Raw genomic sequence first — 18617 nt, 5'->3', positions numbered from 1 at the left:
ATAATTTATTAGCCGATTGCATTTGTTGACTATATAATCAAATGATACAACGCGTGTAAATATTGGGTTCAAAACGTGAGAGTTGAATCATTTATTGATAACAATAAACTGTCTGAGCAATGTGAGTATTGGTTTATTAGCATCGCTTCATTGAATCCCACGATTGCAATCATGATTTTAGTGGATGATACCAAATACTCTAATTATTTTCTTGAATAAGACAATGCGTTCGACAATTTTATGAATTAAATAGTGAAATAATTTTTTGATAAATATATTAAAATACTTTACACATTTAAAATTAAATAAAACAAGAAAAGGTGAGGTTTTATATTCACAGGGTGTCTACTCGTCCGGAAAAATTGGAATTGTCAGGAAACTTTGTTAGTCTAGGAAAGTCAGGGAAAAGTTAGGAATTTTTTTTTAATTCAAAGATTAAAAAAAAAAGTTTTTGTTTCAAGTTATAAATGTGTGATTCCAAAAATTTTGAATATTTCAGGCACTGAAATTTTCGAGAAAAAAAACTTTCAAAACTGGGCAAAACATTTTGTTTTTATAAAGTCTAATCCTTGAGAGTGTGAAATTATAATAATAATAGATCAAAATCGAGATCAAATAGATCAGTTGACCATGATGAATAATAAGAATTTCACAAATCTTTAAAAAATTGTGTTTTTGAGGAAATCTACTTTCAATAATTTTAGAAAAGTAGCCACTATTTGGTTATGTTTTTAAATTTAAAGTTTTATTTTGGATGAATTAAAAGAGTGGGAATTTTCACGTCGAATAGACTGTAGAATCACTGTACAATGGAATATCCAAATAATAAAATATTTGGATACCTCAAGCTGGACCACTCTGTCAGATTTGAACTTGAATAAGCGATAAGTACTTTCTTCAGGAACGTTATAAAAAATGTATTGACTAAAGAAAATGAGGAAAATGACAAATAATTAAAATGGTCAACTGTTTGGAAATCACCCTACTATAAAATTAAATTACATTTTTTCTTTTATTTGTAACATTAACTTTATAAAGAGTTTTAACCATGAATCGGTTCACGCCCACGAACGCGCGGAAATAATGACAATGTTCATTAAATGTAATCGTCCAGTTGTCGCTACAGAGCGTGCCTATCGTCAAAAGTATCGCGGTCGTTCTGAGATCGCCCGATTTAACGACACCGGACTTTTTCTCCTCGGGATTTTTGTAAAGAAAAGGGTATGCCAATAAACCGAAGACTTTAGACGAGCTTAAGGGCATGTCACTCAAACTTTGAAAAATGCAAGAGCTGAAAGAAAACTACGTTTAAGTATAAAGCTTAATAATAAAAGATGTAAAAAAAATCTTCAATTATCAATTCCATCGGCATAAGCCGGTAAAGTTGTACACCAAAATGCGAACCCTCTAGAGCCTCGTCTAGTGGCCGCCAGGGTTCGTATTTTCGTGTACAACTTTACCGGCTGATGACGATGGAATTGATAGTTGAAATATTTTTTTCCCCATCTTTTATTATTAAGAGTTGTACTTAAACGTAGTTTTCTTTCGTCTCTTGCATTTCTCAAAGTTTGAGACCGATATTTTATGTATAAAAAAAGTTCGAAGGTTTAAAACATGTCGAGGTTCAGAAAAAAGATAAAATAATTTTCAGTGAAGTTCCTACCAAAATGCAGTACCTAAACGTACTTTATTGTACTCTAATACATTTTCCAAAGTTTCAGCTCGATATTTTATTTACAAAAAAAAGTTCTTTGGCTCAAAAAAATATTCAGTGAACTGATAAAGTGAGGTCGGCAATATAGGTATTTAGCTGCGTCACATGCCCTTAAGGACAATATTCGAGATATCGCCCGAGATGCTGGAAAATGCCATGGAAAATGCCAGAAAAAGAGCTGAATTTTATACAAGAAATAAAGGTGGTCATTTGATCGACTTTGTTTTTGGAAACTTAATGGAAAAAATTGTAAATCTTCAAATTTGATCAAAATAAATAGTTTTTCAAAATCTATTGAGAATTGTTCAAGTTATTCAATATTTCCATCGACCACATTTAGATGGCGCACCCTGTAGTATTGGATTTAATCGTCATTTTAGTCAAAAATGTATCTCTGGGTGAAAGTTTAAGTGACTTTTTTACAAATTGGTATTAAGAATTCATGTTGTAAATAAAAATATTCCAGATGAGGATTCATCATTTTAGTTGAAAAATTCAATTCTCTGTTTAAAAATTGAGTTTAAAACTTGTGTTTTTGTTGTTAAAAAATCATGTGTTTTGTTGAAAACTCATTTTTTTCAGTAAAAATGAATCATCTGGTTGATAATTATCAACCATTCATCTTCTTTGTTAATAAGCGAACTATTTTGTTATAAAATAATTGTTTTTGAACGAAAATAAACTTATTGACTGAAAATTTAACTGCTACAGTTGAAGATTCATTAATTTAGTTGAAAAAATTATCTCTTTGGTGGGAAGTTTAACTATTTTCCTAAAAAATTGTTCTTGTTTTATTGAAAATTAATTTTTGAATTGAAAATTTAACTATTTAATTTATCGTGAAAAATATTCGTTGTTGTTATTGAAAATGTAACTATTTGCATCTCATTATTTAGGATTCATACTTCCATGGCTCTGTATAAAGAAAAATGATACCTGGAAAAATCTAGAGATACCTGGAAAAACCCCGGGAACTGTCCGAGAATTTTTGATCAGGATTTGAGTAGACACCTTGAATTAATAAAAAACAGTTTCCCGTAACCAGATACATTTTTATTGAAATATTAATGGAGAAAGTTAATTTTATTTGAACCAAATCAATTAGAATTATAACTTCAAATTTATTTGATTTAATGGTAAGTAGTCAGGGGAAATCAAAATTATTTAGTAATTTAATTGTCTCACTTGTATTCTTGTACCAGGTGTTCATGGCGTGAGGTGATGCTTCCACAGAACATTGAAGTGTTACGGAGCTATTTATTGGTGCAGCCACCAGTTGATTTGACACTTTGATAACTGGAGGAACTGAAAATGGAAGATTTGGAGATTAATTTCTAAATATTTGAAATATACTGAAATCATAAATTTGGTTCGTCTCCATTTATTCAAATAAATAATAAGGTTTTTCGTGGATCTTATTTTTATTCTCAAATTTATAAAAGGAACCCATTATTTGAAAATATACTAAATCTCAAGAAAACTAGACGAAATTTGCACATATCGAAATATTACTATCTCAAATAAAAAGCAAAGTTTCTACAAAAATAAGTTTCTAAACAATATTGATAATTATTATTTCATAAATTTAAAACAAGGTAAAGACTCTTGAAGACTGCAAAATTTTAGAAAAAATTTGATTATATGTACAAGATAGTTAGAAGTTTAAAATTTGTTTAAAGTAATTGTAAGGTTGAAAGGACTTCAAATACTTTTTAAAAAAAGTAGATTTTTAAGATTTCGAAAATAGAATTTAGAATCTTTGTAAGAGTTCTGGAAGGTACCAAAGAAAAGAACAAAATGTTCTAAGATTCCTGGAAAAATTTGAAATGATTTGTTAGTTTGACAAATCAATATTTAAAGAAAATTTAAAAAGATTGATAAGAAAACTAAATCTGAAAGTTCTTAAATCACCTTTTAAAATCGCTAAGATTTTTTAGAAATTTAAGGATATGTTCAAATCATTTTAAAAGATATTTAAAAGTTTTGAAGAATTTTTAAAAATAATTTTAAAAATGCCAAGATTAAAATTTTTTTAAACAAAATGTAGTTTTTTAAGATTTCAAAATAAAATGTTGAACCTTTTTAAGAATTTTTAAAGGCTTTCAAGAGAATCAAGAAACATTTTCTGAAAAAAGTTTAAAATGATTTTTTATTAAAAAAACAAGAATTTTAAGATAAACATAATAAAATTTCAAATCGTTTCAAGTGATTTCCTAAAATTAAAAAAAAATCTGAAACAATATGTTTAAAGATTTCAAACAAAAATTTCAGGATCTTTTCAAGAATTGTGCAAGGTTTCAAGAGAATAAAAATTATTCGTAAGATTATAGGGAAAATTTGAAATGACTTTTATTTAAAAAAATTTAATTTCAAAAGAATAACTAAAAAGATTTCAAAAAATATTAAGAGATTTTGAAAATTTCCACAAAAGAATACGGAATATTTTTAGTCAATTTTCTTAATTATGCAGAATTTTTGAAAATTTTCTGAAAAATTGATGAAATATTTTTCAATTTCTTTCAAACTTCAAAAAATGCTAAATTTATTTTAAGCTTACTAGAATTACTCTTAATGTTATGTAAAATTCTGTAACATAATATTTTTAAAATTTTCTAAATTCTTTTTCACTCATTTTAAATCTTCAAAAATCTTTTTAAATTTTCTCAAGAATCTTTAGAAAATTGTAATATAACTTTAAAAACAAACTAATCATACTTATTTCCATGTTCTTGGATCTCAGAATATAATTTCGATTTGTATTTGATTTAAAATATAGCTGGAACTACTGAAAAATGCTGAAAAATGAAATTCCGTAGTACGTGAAATTCCCAAATAAAAAATTATTCCAAATAAAAAATCCCAGTTAAGAAACAATATTTTTTATTGTTAAAATTCAGAAATTTAATAGAATTATGAAATTATCTACTATCGGCGAGAAAACTATATGCATCTGCCTTTGAAGCTTAACAACTCAGTCAAAAAAAATGCTAGCGCAACAAAACGACAGTCATTTAAAAGCTAAAAGTGTTCTACGTTAATATGAGCTTAAAGACGTTTATGTAAACATTTTTTCTTGCTTAGCAGACTGAAAAATGTAGATAAATGTAAGGTTTTTTGGGTACATTTAAGAACAGTCAAGTTTAGAGCATTATTTCTTATACAAGGGGCGAAGGAAAAAATTTGAAAAAATTCATAAGTATGAGGAAAACCGTTGTGAACCAGTTGCAGTTGAGAAATTTAAATAATAATTAAAATTGTTGCTTAAAAGTACAAAAATGTGCAACTATATTATCTTCAGTTCTAATACAGATATTAAAGCGATTCAAACTGCAAACTGTAATTGATAGGTTCTGTATTTATTTTCAATCGCCCATAAGGATGTGTTAGTCTTATTTTTTGTGAAAATCGCGATATTTTTAGACATTTTTTTTGTTGGAAAAAAAGTGACAGAAAGCAGGGGGGGGGGGGCTCGTTTTTTTATTGCCGACCGCTGGTGCCTTTCTTTGACCCGTGGCCAGGTGCCATCCAAGCATTCAGAACTAGGGGCCGAAGAATGGCACCAGCAGTCGGCAGTAAAACAAAAAAGGGCCTCCCCTGCTTTCTGTCACTTGTTTTCCAACAAAAATATTCCGCAGTATTATGCATTCCAAGTTTAAAATTTATTTGTTTGGTTGGAAATTATTATTTTCTTAATTGAAAATTTAACTATTCTATGTTTTGTTGAAAATTTATCGTCACCAGGTAAAAATTCAACTATTTGGTTGAAAACTCCCGTATTTTCTTATGTGCTTGAAGTTCCAAGATTTTAAATTAACGAAATTTTTTATTGAAGAATGTAAATCAGAAAAAGTTCGAAAAATTTTGTTAATTTATATTAAAAATAATTTATTTTTAAAACAGACACAGTATCTTGAATCGACTACGGGTTTTAGAAAAAGTTCACCACAATCTGCATACACAGCTGTTTTTGTAGACTACCATAGATCAAAATGCCGTTGGAATCAAAATCCCAGATGCTCCTAAACTCAATTCAGATCAAAATGAATAAAATTAATTTACTATTTTTTTAAAAATTTTTTAGATGAATGTGTTCAAGGTTTAATGGTAGATTTATTAACCTTTAATATATTTTCGAATTCGATAATATATTTTATAATATATCTGTGAATAAAGAATGCATCCAAAGAATCAAAGTTTGTTGTAAAGTTAATTTTACGCCTATTAAAATGAATTATTATACTTAGAGGATTGGGAAGATTTTGAGACAATTAATTTATCGTAATCAAAATTTCTATCATAAAAATATTTATTCAATATAGCTATAGATACAATTTCATTTATCCGATAACATTTAATAATATAGCAAATTATTAGTTTTCAAATTGCACAGACCATTTTTACATAAAATGGTGAGTATTTATATGTGTTTTGACGAAAATTCAACTATTGCTTTTTTAAGTTGACTAGAATATAAGGGATTTTTAATTTGATTGACCTTGTATTTGTTCCAGAATCTTAAAAATACTCGATGAATAGACTGACCAGCTTGCTCTGATCACTTGCCTAATCCATCTTCTCCTAAAAAGTGTAGGCAGTGTTCTAAATGGTCGAGAAGAACGTGGATTTTTAAAGTTTCAGACATTTCTATGCCTTTCAACGTTTTAGAAAGTTAATTCAAGTATTTCTTTACATCTGGTTCAACCGATTTCTTTGAGAAACAGCAATCTACTAATTTATCCATTTCCTTGAATGTAGTAACAAATTTTACTAACGTCCATTCACCTACTTCATAAATTTCTGGATCTAAAAGTGCGTCTGCACATCGCAAAAGTTTACGACAAGCGTTACCTTCAAATATTTCTCCACAATAATTTTTAGCGACTAATCCTAATTTTTGCAGCCATAATAAAGCTTTTCTTCGCCCAACACAGTTTACTACGGCCTTCCAAATTAAAGTATTCACGAATCCCTGCAAAATGTGTAGTTTGGGAATCGGACATTTTGCGATGACGTATGTGTCATCGTCTTCATCAAACAGAGGAAGATTGACTGTACTGTGACAGTCCTTGGCGTACTTTTTTTTTATCGCCCAACTGCAAATACTTTTTAAGTCTCCAAAGGTCTTTAATTTCCAACCTCTTATACTGGTAGTTAAGAGCTTTTTTTCATCGCTGTAGATGGTTTCATTTTTTGATTGATTAGAATGCCGTAAATTCACTAAATCAACTAGCTGAAACAGATTTTTTCACAACAGTCCCACCTTCTTCATATGTATTTCTCTTTTTATCACTTAATTCAAAATTATTTTCATTGCCAGAATCAGGAACTGGAATAATGCTCATACTTATTTTCAAAAAATCTTGACCGCTATATGCCATTACCTTAATTTGTACATCATTCATGTCATAATTCTGTTTTTCGAGCACGTCAGAAAACACTGTTTGCGCGTCGACCCAAATAACTGGTCGATCTTTTTTTCCTGTATTAACGTCGAATAGAGCAGAATCTTTGTGATTGATATTTTCCAATATTTTTGATATTTCAGACATATGCTGGTCAAAATTCGGCGGAATTTCTACCTCCATTGCTTCTCAGATAATTCCCCATTTTCTTCATATGATTGGAAGATACGCCAGTATGTAGTTGAAAGTTACTTAAGCTTTCATGACTGGAAATTGTTTCCTTTTTTTCTTTTGGATTGATACAAATCTTGACTTTTGATCCTTATGTACTCAAGCTGATTTCATTTTTATGAATGGAAGTGGCATTTGCAGTATTAGCATTTTCAGAATCAATTTTTTTTCCAATGAATATGTTATAACTTGCTCTTGCTGCTTCTCAGGTAGGGTTTCTATGAGCGAAATTGCATTTTTACGGGCTGCTTGAGGATTGGACGGATTTGCGATACCTCTCCCCACTTTTTGAAAACACTTATTACAAATAGTTGTAGTAGTTGACGCATTGTTATTATTTTTATCAATTGGAAGTGGCTGAAGCTTTGGTGGTAAAGTAGCTAATAGCCCATTGTCAATATTTATTTCATTCGACAGCTTTAGAACTTTTCCTTTTCCTCTTGGAACTTTACTAATTACAGTATTTTGGCCAGTTAAGCATATATAACAATGGCATGTGGTGAAGCTTCTAGTTTCTTTAGGCAATTGAATTTCTTCGTAATTTGGTATTTTTTGAAATGGTTTTGTTTAATTATGTAGTTTTTTATCTACTAAAAGACATTTTGTTGAAAATAATATCTGAATAACTAAGGTAGAAATTTAAATAGAATGAAATATTATGCGAAATATTCTTTCAAGTTATGATTCTTCGATCATGCTTTCGACTCTTTCTATGCTTGCGCTTCGAGCTGCGACTGTTTATGTTATAGCGATAAGTAATCTAAACTTTGATAACATTCCTAAATGAGATCACTAATTCGACGAAAACCTTTTTTTAAAAGAGCCCTTGTTCCATGCGAGGACGAGAACGTCATCATAAAATCTGAGTCAGTTACTCGCCAGCTCTAGAGATTGAACGATCGTTTGAGAAATCTTGAAGAATTTTTTTGGTCAGTTTGTTGCTACCAAAACTGTGAGAAAATCAACGAGGCTCCATTCAGAGTTTTTTTTAAGTGCGTGAGGCTCTATTCAGAGTTTTCTTTTAACCACGTGAGGCTCTATTCAGAGTATTCTTTAACCGACTGAGGCTCTATTCAGAGTTTTCTTAACAACAAGTGAGGCTCTACTCAGAGTTTTTTCTAAAAACAAGTAAGGCTCTACTAAGAGTTTTCTTTACAAATGAGTGAGGCTCTATTCAGAGTTTTCTTTTGAAACAGAGTGATGCTCTATTAGGAGTTTTCTTTAAATCGAGTGAGGCTCTTTTAACTAGTTTTCTTATATGTTGGATCTGAAATAAGTGTTTCTGTTGAATTCTTGACAATTGGAGCCTTATTTCTCGTTCATGAGTAGTCTCACTTCTAAGCTCATTACATTTTAACTTCTATCTTTAAGGTTAATGACAATCTCCACGAAGTGTTAACCGTCTGTGGTTTGTGAAATTTAAATTATGTTATTAATTCAAATAAACGTTATCTGAGTGAAATCTGTGTATTTTGATTTCGATCACCAGTGCAATTTAACAGGTTTATATTTTTCAATTGGTTTATCTTGATCTCGTTGACTGAGAGCGAGGCGGCAATAGCTACAAATGCCCACAGAAAAATTTGAATTAGATAGACAAAAATCTTGATTTATATGTTGTTTAATAAGTTTTCTTAATCTGGTAGTTATTTTGAAACCTGATTTTTTTGAGTTACCAAAACTTATTTTTCTACCACAGGGTGCACAAACTTCTAACCTGTTCTCTTCATGTGCAAATTTATGAGTAGGATGAACTGATGACATGATGTACACTGATTGAATATTTGCATAAAAAATATAAACTGTTTTTCAAAATAATGATCACTTCATTTGTAAAATTCACTTGTAGACAAACAAAGTTTATTGTATTCAAGACTTATAAAAGTTCACTCAATAATATTCACGAGAAATGTATTTTATTTGAAAGAAATAAAGCTACATGTATATTGTTTCCAGATAAGAAATAATTCAAACTAAAAAAAAAAAATTATACGAAATAAATCCACACAAATTAGTTTTAAAAAAGAAATTAATCCTATACTTACTGCTAATGTATCGCCGCAGACGTTTCAAAGCATATAACCAAGCTACATTAGTGAGCCGAACTGACGAGAGGTTCGATCTAGGCAATTGATTTTCATGTACGTGCGGTGTGAGATTAATTACCCGTGCAGAAATTTTGATCTGGTCCCGGGCGGGCCAGATCGGGCCGGGTCGGGCCTATATCGGGATTCCTGGTCGTGGCCAGATCGCGGATAATAATACATTTTATGCATTTCGCGAATAAAAAGAGAATCATAAAGTATAAATATTATTATTTATTAAATACCAAAATTACCTTAAGTTAATTCTATTTAACTAGAACCTTTAAAAAAAGTATTTTTTAGTGTAGGGCCCTCTGCTTTCGACGGCTAAATCAATTTTTGGAATTTCCAATAATTGTTCCAGTATGACTTAGAGCCGCTTTCTCTGTCGTTTCTGTGTTTTCATCGCTCATGGAATTATCACTGATCGCTGCTTCTGTTTCTAAAAAAAGTAAAATAAACAAATTATAAAACTCTCAGGCTGGCCTTTGGACTGGAAAACCGGAAAATGGCTGGGAATTTGTTAAAATGGAGAAAATTCGGGAAATGACAGTGATTTTATTTTTTCACTGGAAATTTTGTAAATATTTAAAAAACAAATCTGCCTAAGTTCGATTTCAAAATTTCTTTAAATAATAAATTGAATTGTTATTGATTTCAATGATGACATCATTCAGTTCACAATGCGTAATTTAAAAATCGTTTACTTTAGAAATTTTTCATTTTAGGTTTTTATTTTTAATTTAGAGAATTTCAAAATGCAGTCTTGAAGACTTAATAAACTAAAAATTAAAACCGTTTGAAGTTGAAAATTTTGTATAAAAAATATTTGTATTTTATTAGCTGTAAATATAAATAAATTATTTTAAAAATGAATCTGTAATTTAGGTATTAAAAGGGAACAATAATTCACTTTACAAAGCGATTTTAAAGTGAAAAAATTAACTGTTTCAATTCGAAATCTTAGTCATTAAATCAAGCAAACGTCTGCCTAAAACTTTATAGAATATTTTTAAAATAAAAATAACTTCATAATAATGTATTTGCAATTAAAGGCTTTGCATTAAATTAAAAATATTGTTTCAGTTTGAAATAATCAATTTTTTATGCATTCAATTAAACATTTTTTAATTAAAGAAAAATGAATAAATATTTCATATTTAGCAATATTTGACGGTTCATTTAAGAATAATTAATTGAAATATTTTTAAATTAACAATTTGAAACTGAATTGTTTAATATATTATTTTAAGACGCATTAAGATGTTTTAAAAAGATTCAAAATTAATTTAAAGCTTGAAATGATTTCAAATAATTTAAAAGGTTCAAAAGAATAAAAACTTCTTGTTACGATTCGTAGGAAAATTAAAAATAATTTTACAGTTTGGAATATTATTTAAAAATAATATTCAAAAAGATATTAAGATTTCCAAAATTGTTAAAAAAGAATGTGGAAGATTTAAAGAATTTTCTTTAATTTTGCAGGGGTTTCTAAATGTTATAGGGAACTATAATTATAACTCAAGATTTTGAAATAAAATTTTGAAGCCTTACAAGGATGTTTAAAGTGTTTAGGATAAAAATATTGTAACTTTCAATTTGAGAAGTGTTAAGTTAAACAAATTTAATTTTTAAATTTTTAACGTATTTAGCTTGAAATTGTTGAAAGTAATATAAATTAAAAAATTTTAAAGTTCACTAATCTTTTTAATAAACACCTTTGAAAATAATAACGTGAATTTATTTAGTTTAAACTCGTTAAGAATAATATAATTTAAATTTTTTTAAATTCATTGATTCTTTAATTTACACCTTTAAAAATGATAACGTGAATTTATATTTTTAGAATTGAATCTGACTTTTTGAATTCATTATTTTTTTTTAAATTCTAAATTTTTCAGTTTATGTGCATTTCATGTTAAGTTATTCAATTGAAAAATATTAGAGCCTTTCATTTTTTGCGTTTAAATTATTGAGAAATTGAATCAAAAATTTTTTAATTAAAAAGTCTTACAATTCAATTTCAAAAGTTTAAAATGTAAGAGTTTAATTTTGAGTGCTTTAATTGGTAGTTTATTTTTTGTTACTTCAAATGGAAAAATTTTTAGCTTTAGAGTTCGAATTTTTTAATTGTATTGATCGTGAAAAATGTTTGCGAACCTGGAAAAAACCGGGAATTTTTTCTTTGAATAAAACGGCTACCCTAAACTGTGTTTCAAATATTTGTTTTTCAACTTACTTGATACTTTTTTGGCGTTTGTGAAGCTTCGTGAGTTTTAGAACATTTCTTAGATGGAACCCTAAAACTTTGATCGCTTGAATAATTTTCAGTATCAGAATCAGTAACTGCTTGTGGATTTTCATTGAATTTTCCTGGCGGAAATTAACATGATTTGAAAATAAATGTTAAGTATCGGAAAATTAGATATATATTAGGGGTTTAATTTTTACAAGTATTTACGACAGGGAAGTGGAAGAAAAGATGTTGTTAATATACAAGAACCACAATAGCCAAGTGCAGGAAGGAAAGTAAAGTTACAGAATTAGAAAAATTGGATTTTTACGTACCTACGTTGAACATTCACAGGAAAAATTATACTTTTTTCATAAATAATTATGCAGTGTTACCAACGAAAGCTTCCTACTTTAGAACACTTGCGTCGCACTCGGCATCTGATTAGTTACTGTTCGCGCGCAGTTTAAAATGCTAAAAAATATTATTTTTATTGTTTATTATAAATAAAGACATTTCGACTTATAACAATGTCCATTACATCGATATCAATGAATCTTGATAATAGTAAAAATTAATCAAATACATATCCTGTGAATTAAAATTATCCTTTAGATTGTGTACAGAATATGCATTTAATTAATTTTTTTTATCAAGATTCATGAATTTCTATCTAATGGCATTTTTAAAAGTAGAAATGCCATTATTTATGATAAAGAAGAGAAATAATATATTTTAGCATTTTAAACTGCACGCGAATAGCAACCAATTAGACGTCGAGTGTAACGCATGCGCAGTTAAGTAAGGATCTCTTGTTTGGAGCACTTGATCGATTGGTATTTTGATTCTACTACTTGATTCCGAAATTCATGTTATTAAAAGGTGTCCTTAATGTATTTTGATAATGAATTTATTATTAAAAAAAAATCTAAAATGCTCTTTAGATTTTATCACTACATTAAATTAATAAAAAATTAATATAAATGGAAAAAATAGTATAAAACAATATAAAAAATATAATAAATACATTGATAAAAGGATTGACTTTTCACTGATAAAATGATTTTACCTAAAACTGCGTTGATATCAGCCGGAAATTCATTCTTAAGTGGATCCAAATTTTCTGCTTCGTCCAAATTCATCAATTGAACGGGTTGGATAGTGTTAACTTACATTTCTATCTATAATAATTTCATTCGTATTGATTAAAAAAAAAATATATATAATTGATTATCACTTTATTTGAGGTTAGATTTCAATTAGCCCCAGAGCTAAATTACTTACTTTCATTTTCCTCGCGCAGGTTTCGAGGTATACTGGTTAGTGTTCGGTGGCTCCGAACACGTGGCGTACTTTCCTTAGGCATTTTCAATCATTTATAAAATATTATAAACGAATAATATTCCAATTTCACTGCACTATCAAAAAACAAAATTCAGCACTAATTCTGTGAGTGCATAGGGATGGCGTTACGGTAGGAAATCGGTCTGGCCTGGTCTGGCCTAAATCTGGGCCACAGAATTCTACCGATCAGGGCCAGATCGGAAATCCCGGTCGGGGCCAGATCGGTATTAATTATAAAATCGGGCGATTTCTGCACGGTAATTGCATTCTCGAAAAAATTAGTAAGCCACTGGCATAACCTATATTTGATGCTTACACTCTGAAATAACTGTCAAAGTTGAAAATATATTAAAATATTATATATTTAGCCTTAAGCATATTAACTAAAGAACATTCGAAAAAACCAGTAAAATAAATTCATTCATTTTGATCTAAACTGAGTTTAGGAGCCTCTGGGATTTTGATTACAAAGGCATTTTGATCTATGGTAGTGTACAAAAACAGCTATATATGCCGATTTGGGTGAACTTTTTCTAAGCCCCGTAGTCGATTCAAGATCACTGTGCAGAATTATAATACATATTTTAAATTGCAGTTGGAACAATATTTATGGGCGAAATAGAAATGGGGAAAAATATTTCGTTCATTTGGACGTCCAGAACTTCAGGTACATTATTTGATTGAAAATCTGTGTTTTGTGATAGGAACTTAATATTCTTGATCAATAGCTCGTCGCTTTCTTTAAAAATTCATTTCATTTCTTTAAAATTTAAATATTAGTCTCAAAAGTCCTTAACAATTCAAATATTTGGTTAAAAATTTATGTATTTTGTTAAAAATTCAACTTCTTTGACAGAAAATTAATCTTCTTGGTTGGAAATTTATCCTTTTGTATGAAAATTGATTTCTTACGTTAAAAATTAGGTTTCTTTTTACAAATTGATATTTAATTTGTTCAGCTGAAAATGTAACTATTACATTTTTTGTCAAAAGCTTACCTCTTTTGAAAGAAATTCAACCTTTTCGGTTGGAAATTGATCTGTGTATGTTTAAAATTCAATTACTTCGTGGCAAATTAATTTTTGTTACTGGAAATATAATTATCCTGTTTCAAGTATCTATTGGTTGAGGATTCAACTATTTTGTTGAAAATTCGAGGTCCCGGAAGTTGGAATTACAACATTGTAATATCGATGTGGGCAATATGCCATAATTTATTGCTTATTTAGTGCTAATTTGTGTTGCAGAAAAAAATTTTGTGCCCGGTAATTTTGGCCAAAAACACGTAGTAATGCTATTTTCAGCTGGGGCCACAACCCCGGTATGCGAAACTCGGAAACTATTAGTGGTATCAAATTCTTACTTGCACAGGAATCTAGTGCTAATTAAGTGCTCTGGATTTATGCCTTGTAAAAAATCCGGGCACTTTGTTTTACCAAAAACGTGTAGTAATTCTCGGTTCAGGTGACTCTGGTATGCGAAACTCGAAAACTATTAGGGCTATATAATTCTGCTTTGCGTAGGATATTAGTGCTAATTAAGTGCTCTGGCTTTGTACTTCGCAAAAAGCCCGGGCACTTTTATTTTTTATACAAAATGTGTAGTATTGCTGGTTTCAGGTGACTCGGGTATGCGAAACTCGGAAACTATTTGTGTTATCAAATTCTTGTTTGGACAGGAATTTAGTGCAAATTAAGTTCTAATATATTCTGCAAAATCTAAATTTTGTGCCCGCTAATTTTGATCAAAAACATGTAGTGATGATGGATTCAAATGACTAGTATATGGAACTCAAAAACTATTCATGATAACATGTTTTCCTTTGTGCAGGCATTTAGTGCTAATTAAGTGCTCTGGCTTTGTGCTACTCAAAAAATCTGGGAACTTTTTTTTTTACAAAAAAAGTGTAGTAATGCTGGTTTCAGGTGACTCGGGTAAGGGAAACTTGGAAACAATTAGTGCTATCAAATTCTGCTTTGCGCAGGATTTTAGTGCTAATTAAGTGCTAATATATTCTGCAAAATGTAAATTTTGTGCCCGGTAATTTTAAACAAAAACATGCAGTAATGATGGCTTCAAATGACTGGTATATGAAGTTCGAAAACTATTCATGATAACATGTTTTCCTTTGTGCAGGAATTTAGTGCTAATTAAGTGCTCTGGCTTTGTGCTACGCAAAAAGCCCGGGCACTTTTATTTTTTACAAAAAATGTGCAGTAATGCTGGCTTCAGGTGAATCTGGTATGTGAAACTCGGAAAATATTAGTGGTATAAAATTCTTATTCGGACAGGAATTTCGTGCTAATTAAGAGCTCTGGATTTGTGCTACGCAAAAAGCCCGGGCACTATTATTTTTTACAAAAAATGTGCAGTAATGCTGGCTTCAGGTGACTCTGGTATGTGAAACTCGGAAAATATTCGTGGTATAAAATTCTTATTCGGACAGGAATTTAGTGCTAATTAAGAGCTCTGGATTTGTGCTACGCAAAAATCCCGGGCACTATTATTTTTTATAAAAAATGTCCAGTAATGCTGGCTTCAGGTGACTCTGGTATGTGAAACTCGGAAAATATTAGGGGTATCAAATTCTTATTCGGACAGGAATTTAGTGCTAATTAAGAGCTCTGGATTTGTGCTACGCAAAAAGCCTGGGCACTATTATTTTTTACAAAAAATGTGCAGTAATGCTGGCTTCAGGTGACTCTGGTATGTGAAACTCGGAAAATATTAGTGGTATCAAATTCTTATCCGGACAGGAATTTAGTGCTTATTAAGAGCTCTGGATTTGTGCTACGCAAAAAGCCCGGGCACTATTATTTTTTACAAAAAATGTGCAGTAATGCTGGCTTCAGGTGACTCTGGTATGTGATACTCGGAAAATATTAGTGGTATCAAATTCTTATTTGGACAGGAATTTAGTGCTAATTAAGTGCTCTGGATTTGTGCTAAGCAAAAAATCTGGGCACTTTTTTTTACCAAAAACGTGTGGTAATGTTGGCTTTAGGTGACTCTGGTGTTGTGAAACTCGGAAACTATTAGTGGTATCAAATTCTCCTTGGCGCAGGAATTTCGTGCTAATTAAGTGCTTTGTATTTTTAAAAAGCAAAAAATCTGGGCACTTTTTTTTAACCAAAAATGGAGAATTGGAAGCCAAAAATAGTTTCCGCGTTTCACATACCAGTCACCTGAAGCCAGTAGTACTACACATTTTTTGTAAAAAAAAGCGCCCGGGCTTTTTACTTAGAACAAAGCCAGAAAACTTAATTAGCACTAAATTCCTGTGCAAATCAGAATTTGATACCACTAATAGTTTCCGAGTCTCGCATACCAGAGTCAAATGAAGTCAGAATTACTATACGTTTTTGGAAAAAAAGTGCCCGGGTTTTTTGAATAGCACAAATCCAGAGCACTTAATTAGCACTAAATTCCTGCGCAAAGAAGAATTTGATACCACTAATCGTTTCCGAGTTTCGCATACCAGAGTCATCTGAAGCCAGCATTACTGCACGTTTTTGGTAAAAAAATGCCCGGATTTATGGCAAGGCTTAAATCAACAAAAAAGATTTTTTTAAATACGTTAATTTTTGAACTATATACTTCAATTTTGAACAAAAAATATCCAGTTTCAAGAACAAAAGGAATAGTTAAATTTTCAGTTGGAGAAATTAAGTTGCAACCAAACTTATGAATTTTCAACTAAAATGCTGAGTCCTCCACTAGAATAAATAAATTCTAAATAGAAAATTAGTTGTAAACGAAAACAATGAATCTTCAAATGAACTTTCAACGAATTCGACGAATTTTGAAATAAAAAAGATAATTTTTCAACAAAAAATTCAATAATTACATTTTCAGTAAAAAAAAAAGAATGTTTAACCAAACAAATGAATTTTTTACTAAAATTATGGAATATTCAGCTGGAATAGTATTTCCATTTTAAGTGCATGAGTCCACGAAGGTTTCTGAGTTGGTACGACCAATTCTTAATTGAAAAACAGCAATAAAAAGTATACTTTACTCCGCGGCGGCAAAGCCGCCGCCACAGGGCACAGCTAGTCTTCAATAAAAACATTAATTTTGATAAAAAGAGTTTATTTTTCAACCAAGACAATTTATTTATAACAAAAAAAAAAGATGAATTTTTATTAAACTTAATTTTGTTTTTTTGAACTGAAAATTTAACAGGTTGGATTCTTATTTGTCTTTTTTAATCGAAGACTAATTTATTTCGCTCAAAATTCAAGTATTTTGTTTTAAAGAACCTACTTTTTTGTTGGAAAATCGACTTTTTTAAATCTAAAACCTACTTGTTTTGGTAGAAAATGATTTTTTTCTTTGAAAGTTAATCTCATCGTTTAAAAATTCTTCTTTCCGGTTGGTAATTCAAGTATTCCAGTTAAATATTCATCATTTTATATAAAAATTTATCTTTTATGTTATAAATAAATTTGCGTGGTTGAAAAAGAAACTCTTTCCATCAAAATTTTAATTTTTTTTATTGAAGATTCATCATTTATATGCGAAATTGATTTATTTCCTTAAAAAATGAGCTATTTTATGGAAAATTTGTTCTTTTTTTTGTAGAAAACAATTTTTTTCTTTAATTAAAAATGAAAATACTATTTCGGTTGAATATTCCATAATTTTAGTAAAAAAAAGCATTTGTTTGGTTAAACATTCTTTTTTTTGTTGACTGCAAATGTAATTATTCAATTTTTGGTTAAAAAATTAACATTTTTATTTAAAAATTTGTCGAATTAGTTGAAAGTTCAACTATTTCATTTGGACATTCATTGTTGTAGTTTAAAACTAATTTTTTTATTTCAAATTTAATTATTCTAGTTGAGGATTCGGTATTTTCGTTGAAAATTCATTAGTTTGGTTGAAAATTAATTTCTCCAACTAAAAATTTAACTACTCCTTTTGTTGTTGAAAAATGATATTCTTTAGTTCAAAATTGAAGTATTTAGTTTAAAAAATAATGTATTTTTTGAAAAATCTTTTTTGTAGAATAGTAATACTTTGGTTTCAATATTCGACCATTTGGCTGAAAAATTGCCTCTTTTAATTAAAAATTCAACTGTTTCATTTAAAATCCACGTATCTTAAAAAAAATATTTTTTTGTAGAACTTGATGTTTTTCTTTGAAAGTTAATCTCCTTCTTTAAAAATTTTTCTTCTTGACTAAAAATGTCAAGTATTCTAGTTAAATATCACTGAAAACGTGTTACCGACTGAGTATTCAGAGCTGTTGATCTGAGTCAGGGACATAAGAAACAAGGGACTAGACATGCCATTGTGGGGGTGATGCAATGAGGGGGAGGTCCGCCATCTTTTGATGTCCCGCGACATACATGGTAAGATGGTGGCTCTCCCCACTCATGGAATTCTCCCCCCTCCCGTGAATTCAACCCCGCTCGCCAAGTTAGGATGGCATGCCTAGTCCCGTGTTTCCTATGTCCATGATCTGAGTTAAACTATTTAACAAGTTGCGACTTTTTCGCAAAAGGAAGGTGGCGGCGCTAGGGGCTTTTTCCAATTCCAAACTTGTCCGTCACTTCGTCAAAGATATTATAAGCATAGATGCGGCACGGGAGCACGGGGCTCGC

General features: G+C 29.8%; 1 protein-coding gene across 1 annotated transcript in view; it reads right to left on the bottom strand.

Annotated features, from left to right (window-relative positions):
• Positions 1 to 18617, bottom strand: part of LOC117180538 (hemicentin-1-like) — a 159418-nt gene that overhangs the window by 26766 nt on the left and 114035 nt on the right. The window contains exon 8 of the mRNA XM_033373035.1: positions 2900 to 3019. Within this exon, the coding sequence (XP_033228926.1) occupies positions 2900 to 3019 (120 nt within the window). The remainder of the gene's footprint in view (positions 1 to 2899; positions 3020 to 18617) is intronic.

The sequence above is a fragment of the Belonocnema kinseyi genome, chromosome 9 (genome assembly GCF_010883055.1).
Source record: "Belonocnema kinseyi isolate 2016_QV_RU_SX_M_011 chromosome 9, B_treatae_v1, whole genome shotgun sequence".
In the NCBI taxonomy this organism is placed as follows: domain Eukaryota; kingdom Metazoa; phylum Arthropoda; class Insecta; order Hymenoptera; family Cynipidae; genus Belonocnema; species Belonocnema kinseyi.
Note: the sequence above shows the minus strand (reverse complement) of the source record. Positions and strands in the feature narration are given on the sequence as shown.